Source organism: Simochromis diagramma, unplaced genomic scaffold (assembly GCF_900408965.1).
Source record: "Simochromis diagramma unplaced genomic scaffold, fSimDia1.1 OVJJ01000517.1, whole genome shotgun sequence".
NCBI classification, from domain to species: domain Eukaryota; kingdom Metazoa; phylum Chordata; class Actinopteri; order Cichliformes; family Cichlidae; genus Simochromis; species Simochromis diagramma.
This window is the reverse complement of record NW_024387173.1, coordinates 746,529-755,666: the sequence shown is the minus strand read 5'-3', so window position 1 is coordinate 755,666 and position 9,138 is coordinate 746,529. Positions and strand designations below refer to the sequence as shown.

Genomic DNA, 9,138 nt, shown 5'->3' with positions numbered 1-9,138 from the left:
GGTGTACCACAGGGATCTATTCTTGGGCCATTACTGTTTACATTGTATCTCCTGCCACTGGGTGCAATCTTTCGTAAACACAAAGTTTCATTTCATCTTAATGCTGATGACTGCCAGCTTTATTTTCCTTTCAGTCATTCTGATAGCTCCCCAATTAGACTCCTGCTAGATTGCCTTAGTGATGTTAAGTCATGGATGGCTCAAAACTTTTTAAATTTTAATGAACGCAAAACGGAATCAATTCTGTTCGGCCCGAATCGTTCCTCTGATATCCCTGATGTTGACCTTGCTGCTCTGACCCCTCACCTGAAGAGCTCGATTACCAATCTTGGGTTAAAAATCGACTCTGCACTTACCTTTGATGGTCATGTTAATGGGGTGGTGAAATCGTCATTCTATCAACTCAGGCGTCTGTCGAAGGTTAAACCTTTTCTTTCAAGGCGTGACTTGGAGACTGTTATCCATGCTTTTATAACCTCACGCTTGGATTATTGCAACTCCCTTTTGAAAGGGGTTGGACTGGGCACTCTGACACGCCTGCAACTACTACAGAATGCTGCGGCACGGTTTTTATCTGGTTAAAGGAAATTTGAGCACATTACTCTGGTTCTGGCCTCCCTGCACTGGCTTCCAATTGAATTTAGGATTCATTTTAAAGTTCTTTTATTGGTTTTTAAATCTTTAAATGGTCTGGCACCTGCATATTTGTCTGATTTGCTGAAGCCCTATGTCCCCACTCGTTCGCTCCGGTCAGCTGAGCAGCTGTTGCTCTCAGTCCCCAAATCACGGCTGTAGAAGCATGTTTGGTATATGATATACTTGCCTGACTAATAATAATTTATTATTACCATTACTACTGTTGTTGTACAATGGGGCCTTTCCCCTGTGAATGACCAGCTCCCAGCTAAAATGTGTATTTTGTGCCATTTATAAGGTCAGTGCTTTATCATACCTTAAACTGTGCAGGGTAAAAGCCTCAGTTGCTGGGAAAAGCACAGGTGTATTACAGTTTTTCTGAATTGCTAAAACACTAAACCCCATTGTAAAAACTAAACTGTCAACTATGAAAACTCTTTCATCAAATCAGTCCCACTGTTGCCAAAATCTTAAACACTATTCATCTGGTTAGGACACCATTTGCAAAGCTCAGTCTCCCATTTAGCAAAACTCTAAACACAAAACACACTTAGCAGTGTGGTGCACCTGTTGTGGTGTGAAGGCTGTGTGCAGTAGTGATGTCTCCTGTGTGTCGAAGCTTTGAATTTGAAGCGTGTGTCGGGTAATCTCGTGGTAGTTTTGTAAAGCGCGTATCGAGGCTTGCTTTGATTACGTATGCAGTGATGTTCGAGGCCTTGCGGGCAGTCCGTACCACGTGACTGATTCAGGAACTGGCTCGCCGGTTTGCTCCAGATTCTAAATAAATTGGGCAGCAAAACACAGCTGATTCCCCGTCACATTGTGTTGTGGAATTGGATTACGTCCCAGTTACATACTTACTTGAACATTTCTCCTTCGATGGAACCAGCAAGGAAGAGAATATTTGTCTGACAACATTTAATCTCATCTCTCCTAATATTCAAATATTGAGGAGGGATACAGGAGGGATTCAAAATAACAACACCGGTCCAGGAGAGTCGGTCAAACGATGATTTTAATGAACACACGTGTGGGAGATGAACATTGTACACAGACAGCATCGATCTCTCTCTGACAATACACAAGCAGTTGTTTTAGAATCAGAATCAGAAAGGGTTTTATTGCCAAATGTTGAGCAGGTTTACAACATTAGGAAATTGCTGCGGTGCTTAGTGCAAACATACTGTCATAAACGCTTAAATAGATATAAAAATAAAAATAAGAATAAGAATTAAAAGTACCATCAGGGTTTAATTTTATGACGCCCCCTCATGCGTCAAGCAGATACAATACATGCATAAGTCTCAAAACCACAAACGTTCCATTAACGACTTTAACAAAGTTTGAAAGAACATCTTCTTCGTCTCCACGCCAGGTGGTTGCAGTAGCTCATCTCGCTCTTGCTTCTCCAAAACCTCAGGGCATGCTCTGCAGCAAAAACTGTCAATTCTGCAGACTCAAAATGCAGTTGCAAGAAAAATATATCTGAACTCTTACCTAGAAATGAATCTGCCTAAGATGTGTGTGTATATGTCTCCCGACCTCAATTGCACTTTGTTTCACCTCTCACCTCACCTACTAACACTCACAACCAGACAGAGGCCACTCTCATATGTGCAACAATCCACTAAAACTATATATGTAATATATTGAATAAATGCTTTAAATGAATGCCACTACTCAAAGCTTAATATTAAGATTATAAATGAATAAAAGATAATAATGAATAGCCTAGTTATTCAAATAGCATCATCCAAACTGCTCCTCAAAATAACTTACCCTTAGACTCTGCTTTAGTTTCACTTTCACAAGCACGCTCTGCAAAAGCCTACGTTTCCTGTCAGCCTGCAACCTAGTCTTTCACACACTGAAGTCTGGGGCCTCTCCCATACAGACCAACATAACCAGCATATAAACATTTAAGATTATAAAAAGGGGCAGCACGGTGGCACGGTGGTTAGCACTGTTGCCGCACAGCAAGAAGGTCCTGAGTTCAATTCCAACATCAGGCCGGGGTCTTTCTGTGTGGAGTTTGCATGTTCTCCCCGTGTTTGCGTGGGTTCTCTCCGGGTACTCCGGCTTCCTCCCACCGTCCAAAGACATGCAGCTTGTGGGGATAAGTTAATTGATTAATCCAAATTGTCACTAGGTGTGAATGTGAGTGTGAATGGTTGTCTGTCCTTGTGTGTTAGCCCTGCGACAGACTGGCGACCTGTCCAGGGTGTACCCTGCCTCTCGCCCTGCCTCTCGCCCTATGACAGCTGGGATAGGCTCCAGCGCCCCCCGCGACCCTGAAAAGGATAAGCGGAAGCGAATGGATGGATGGATGGATGGATGGAAAAAGCATTGAAAAGTATTTAAGATTATGAATTCAACTCAACACTTTAAAGTGGTTATAACTGCACCTGTAATAAAGGCTAATTGGGTGCCAATATGTTTAAACATCTGAATACAATATCAGTGCTGTAGATTATGTTATTAATGCAATGGTAATGATGATGACCATGAACAATAGCAGTAAAATATTTCTCTGATCTCCACAGTATGCACACAGTAATAAATATCACAAATGATAAGTACCATAATATAAATCAACAACACCACAGATCTTATAATCTGATTTCTGTCTTTTAGTTTATTAAAAAGTGAAGCACCACACACTAGTTTGTGTCATTGTCCAGATGTACATAAGCATGATTACACAGTTACACAATCATACCAAAACTCTGTCCTGATAGTTTCCACTTTCTCTTTTGTATCAGAAATACTGAGACAATATTCAGGATAAATAACCATGAAAACAATTTATTTATTAAGTTTAGAGGTTTACACGTCACATCATTATAATCATTGAGCCTATCTGACTTTAATCGTCCACTTGATGGCGCAGTAGAGCCAATGAATGGTCACAATGCTTCGAACTATGAGTCGACCAGTTGGATGGAAAGCTTCAGTTCATCACAAGGCTTCATCTCACCATCACTAATGAAAGCTCTTATAATTTGGCTGCTATTAGAGACCATTGATTTAGGCTCTCTTTGGTTACTACGTGGATCTTTTTTCAGACAAATTAATGAAAAAAATATAATAAATGGAAAAACAGAGTACAAATGTGGACAGTTAACTGGATATTACAGCGCGATTTCAGTGCATAAATACATAAATACAGGTCTGAGACGTAAGTGGTGCAATATTGATAGGGCTCACATGTTCGTATCCCAGAAATCCACCAGGATTTTAGTGCCTCATATACTGCACAGGTCATTGGCACACCTGTGAGATTCAGGACAACATGCTAAGCAGTGCTGTGTCACCATCAATAATACACCATATTAATGCAAGGTACAATTACAGCTGGGCTCCGCCACATTTTATTTTAACAGAGGAAATAAAATATGCAGAGCTAGCTGAGTTGGTTGAAATTCAGTTGCTACTTTAGGAGAATTCCATACAAGAATAATTGAAGATGAAATAGGTTATTAAAACTGTCATCATTGCTTCAGTGCCATATTCTCTCTGCTGTAACTCAGATTTGAAGAGGGGTTGTTTAGGCAACAACTCAGAGCACTAACTATACGATCACTGCCGGTCACTTAGGTGATTTGTTATAAATGTGAAAACAGCTATGCAGGTTTAATGCAAGGAAGTCTTTACTCAGTGTTTGGCATGGGTCCTAAATCAAGGAGGGGTAGTCTGTCAATCACTGCATTCCTCACCTGCATGGGAAACTTCCCAAACTGGAAGTTATCAGAAACATTGGAGACAATACTGAATCCACCAGAGACAGCTGGGACAGGTCCTGGTCATTACCATATAGAAAAGAACGGATTTATTTCAGTTCAGTTCACATCAATAAGGTGAAGAAAAAACAGAGACCGCATCTTATGTGTTTTCTATTCTATTCTAGTAGTTTTAGAATCCAATAACTACACAAACAATCATGGCAGTGAGGTGTGGAGGGCCAGGAGTGACAAAATGAATGAATTAAATATGCCATTAATTATTGAATTAAATGTTTCATTATTTAATTAAATGCCCATTCACTTCACTAGTGTTTGTAGTTGTTGTTGAGAAATGCCCACTGAAAGAATGGCCACCAGGGCAAGTGCCTGTAATCAGTTTACAGTAACACGTTACTTGTAACGCATTACTGCCCATCTCTGTTGAGAACAAATAATGTAAATGAATAATAGTGTTCAAATTGTTCGTTAAAACTCTGCATATCTCAGAAAAACTAAAAAAAAATCAGCTTTCTTCACTCACTTCTTTACAATGCAGCCATTACAGTCTTCTTTGACTGGTCGCTGCAGGATTGCCATTCTTCTCATGTTTAGTTTTTTTCCTATTGGTGTTTTAATTCCTTAAAATAAATTTGTCAAAGTCACTTTTTGCTTTCACTAGCTTGTTTTTAGTGTCCCACTTTTGGATCTTCTGAACTCACTCTGATTAAAGTTGTCATTGTACTAATGTTATTCATGTGCAGCTGACTTCACAGCTGTGTGTGTTTTTTGTTTTTTGTTTTGCTTTTTTGCAACTTTTTGTGATATCTAAATGTTTAACCTGTTCAATAACATTATTACTATTCAGTGATTATTATATATGATTATCAATTGGCTACGTGAACGTACATAAATCTGTTAAATCTCAGCGACACAAGCATGTCTTCATGCGCACGCACAGTTTCTACTCCCATTCATTCAGGTTTATATTTACACCTTTTACAGGAAGAATGGACAGCCATCACTTTAAGGAAAAACAAAGAGAGAGAGATTATAAGTTCAGGGCAGGTCAGTTTTTATAGAAATGCATAGATGTGTGTTGTACTTCCATTTGGCTTATTACTTTCTAATGCAGGGGAAAGACATTGGCAAAGAAACACCTACTACATAGTTTGATTAGAAGTTGCTCTTTTGAGTCCTCTCTATTGACTCTGACATCCTGCTGTTAACACTTTCATGGTATTGCTTCTTTTGCTTTAAACAAACCTCACAGGGTGGTAGAATATGTCTGCGGTGCAGAGGTCCTTGGATCGCCTCTCTGTTGTCTTTGTTGACAGCAATGAAGGCAGTGAAAGAACTGCTCACTCCTGATTGGACACTGAGCTGCACCACCTTCTTCTTCACTCCTCCATCTTGCTGTCCTCTGAGCTCTCTCTCCTTCATCTCCAGGGAACGAATCAGAATGCGAGCACCCAACCTGTGGACTGTTAATCTGCAGACAAGGAAGAAAACATTTACAGTTCTGTTTCCTATTTCCCTAACTTCCTTGACAAAGTTAAGGAAAAAGAAAGAGCCACACAAATAAGGAGTTGCTTGTTTTGCAAAGGTGAACATACCTTAGAAAATTGTCAAGAGCTGGAAAGAAAAACGCAAAAAGACAAAATCACTTTTCTAAAAGAGAATGGAGTCTGTTTCGGATGTCTTTGTAAAGGACACATTAGTAGAGACTGCAAAAAGCGCCTCAGTTGCAAGACGTGTGGTTTAAAGCATCCTCAAATGTTACACATTTATCAAAAGGTCAAAGGAGCTTGCAAAGAAAAGCGTCTGGACTTCTTTAAGTTGCTTGAAGACGTTTCACCTCTCATCCAAGAAGCTTCTTCAGTTCTAAGGTCAAATGGTGGAGAGTCCCAGATATAAACCTAGTGGGAAACGCCCAGTTTCCCACCTTGGCTCAGGCGATTAGAGGATCATCAGGGGGTCCTTTTGTCCCTCTGTGGGGGGTTACTCCCACTAGGTTTATATCTGGGACTCTCCACCATTTGACCTTAGAACTGAAGAAGCTTCTCGGATGAGAGGTGAAACGTCTTCAAGCAACTTAAAGAAGTCCAGACGCTTTTCTTTGCAAGCTCCTTTGACTACGATGACCTGGATGACTGAGAACCTTCACAGACATTTATCAAAAGACAGTGAGTAAAGAACAAGAATCAAAGGAACAAACTCAAGATCGTGCCATAGTCTCTATTCAGACCAGTGCTCTTACTGGGGCCGGTAAAGATGAATTCAAACTTTCAATCGTGCCTGTGAAAGTTAAGGCCAAGAAAGGAAATGTAACATTGTACACCTATGCATTTCTTGACCCAGGCAGCACTGCATCATTTTGCACAGTGAAGCTGATGAATAAGCTGAAAATTCATGGAAGAAGATCCAACATTCTGCTGAGAACTATGGGACAAAATAAAGTTGTTGAAACGGATATTATTGCAGATTTAGAAGTCGCTGGACTAGACCGGAATGAGTTTTGTGATCTTCCCATTCTTTATACTCAGTTCACTATGCCTGTGCATAAAGGAAACATTCCTCACCAGAACGATATAATCCGGTGGCCATATTTGAAGTCTGTACATCTGCCAGAAATTGACTCTGAAATTGATTTGCTAATTGGCTCGAATGTGCCAAAGGCTCTGGAATCACTGGATGTCATTAGAAGTGTTGGAGACGGACCGTATGCTGTTAAAACTGTCCTTGGCTGGATAGTAAACAGGCCTTTGGGTGAGACTCAAACTGAAGCTCACAATCAGCCACAGATAAGTGTCAATAGAGTTTCAGTGGTGAAACTTGATGAGCTGTGGAATCAGCAGTTTAAAACTGATTTTCCAGAGTGTGCCAGAGATGAGAAAGAACCTTCTAAGGAAGACCAACAGTTTTTGGATAAAGTTTCCAATACTGCTAAGCTACATAATGGTCATTATTATATTGGACTCCCATTGAAAGACTTAAAGGTCTGCATGCCAGATAATAAAAGTGTTGCTGAACAACGCCTTCAGAATCTGAAGAAAATACTTATCTTCTTTTCTGCAGGACTATAACAGCTTTATGGCAGATATGATCTCTGAAGGTTATGCAGAAAAGGTACCAGAGGACAACTTAGAACAGACGGATGGCAGGAAATGGTATTTGCCGCACCATGGTGTTCTGCATCTGCAGAAGAAAACCCTTAGAGTGGTGTTTGACTGTGGAGCCAAGTATCAAGGAGTGTCGCTAAATAGCAAGCTCTTACAAGGTCCAGACTTGACCAGCACGTTAACTGGAGTTCTGACAAGATTTCGTAAAGAACCTGTCGTCATTGCTGCAGACATTAAGGCCATGTTTCACCAGGTTAAAATACCAGAGGAGGATCGAGATATGTTGAGATTCCTTTGGTGGCCCAACGAAGATTACACTCAAGCCATGGTTGAATATTGGATGACAGTGCATGTGTTTGGAGCAACATCATCTCCCAGTTGTGCAAATTTTGCACTAAGGAAATGTGCTGAAGATCATAAACAACAGTTTAGCCTTCAAGCCGTGGATACAATCTTGAACAACTTTTACATTGACGATTGTCTCGTCTCAGCAGCCACAGAAGAGGATGCGATAGATCTCTATCGTGAACTCTGTGCCATATGCTTGAAAGGAGGCTTTCCACTGAACAAATGGATAAGTAACCGTTGTAATGTGTTGGCTGTAATACCTGAAAGTAACAGAGCAAACAAAATAAAGGATCTAGACTTGATCAGTGATGAGCTTCCAGTGGAAAGAGTTTTGGGCGTTCAATGGTAAATGGCCTGCATTTGTATAGCGCTTTTCTAGTCCATAGGACCCCAAAGCGCTTTACACTTACACATTCAGTCATTCACCCATTCACACACACATTCACACACTGGTGATAGCAAGCTACATTGTAGCCACAGCTGCCCTGGGGCGCACTGACAGAGGCGAGGCTGCCGGACACAGGCGCCACCGGGCCCTCTGACCACCACCAGTGTGTGTGGTGTGTTGAATCTGACGTTTTCAAGTTCAGAATCACTCTAAGAGATCAACCTTTGACAAGACATGGCATCCTTTCTGTAGTCAGCTCTGTTTATGACCCCTTAGGAATGTTGGCACCAGTAATCTTAAATGCTAAAAAGAGTCTGCAAAATCTGTGTCGTAAAAAGATTGGATGGGATGATACATTACCTGATGCAGTTATAAAGGAATGGACTATTTGGATGCAAGAGCTCTACAAGCTGGAGGAGTTTAAGGTTGATCGTTGTTTTAAAACCAACAGTTTTGGAACTGTAAAAACTGCTCAGTTACATCATTTCGCAGATGCATCTGAGGACAGCTATGGAACAGTGACTTATTTGTTACTAAAGAACGAACGAGACCAGGCACACTGTGCAAAATAAATTTCCCGTGGTTAGAAATTATTTTATGCAACTTTTTTGTACATTTACAGTTTTGAGGGACATATCTGAAATTTCTGTGACTACAAATATGTGTAAAAAAATTAAAATTATTTTCTTTTCTTTTTTTAGTTTATTGCACTTATTTGCACGTTATGTAGTAACTAAGGACTTAATATATACATATTATTAAACTTTAGGATATATCGTTTGTATTGATGTATAGCAACTTAAAATGCTCCAAAAATGTTAGGATGCCTGGGTCGTTGACCCAGGGTTTTTGAGTTTATGATATTATTTATACTTTCTAGTTTTTGGTTTCTTTGAGTTCTGTCTTATGGTTTATGTCTCTGTCT

General features: G+C 40.2%; 1 protein-coding gene across 1 annotated transcript; it reads left to right on the top strand.

The window, feature by feature from the left end:
* Nucleotides 1-4,507: 4,507 nt before the first annotated feature.
* Nucleotides 4,508-8,163, top strand: LOC120744718. Its single transcript, XM_040049254.1, has 2 exons — nt 4,508-6,152; nt 6,539-8,163. Exons 1-2 carry the CDS (start codon nt 6,132-6,134, stop codon nt 7,439-7,441), a joined length of 924 nt encoding a protein of 307 aa, XP_039905188.1. The 5' UTR covers nt 4,508-6,131; the 3' UTR covers nt 7,442-8,163.
* The last annotated feature ends 975 nt before the right edge of the window (nt 8,164-9,138 follow it).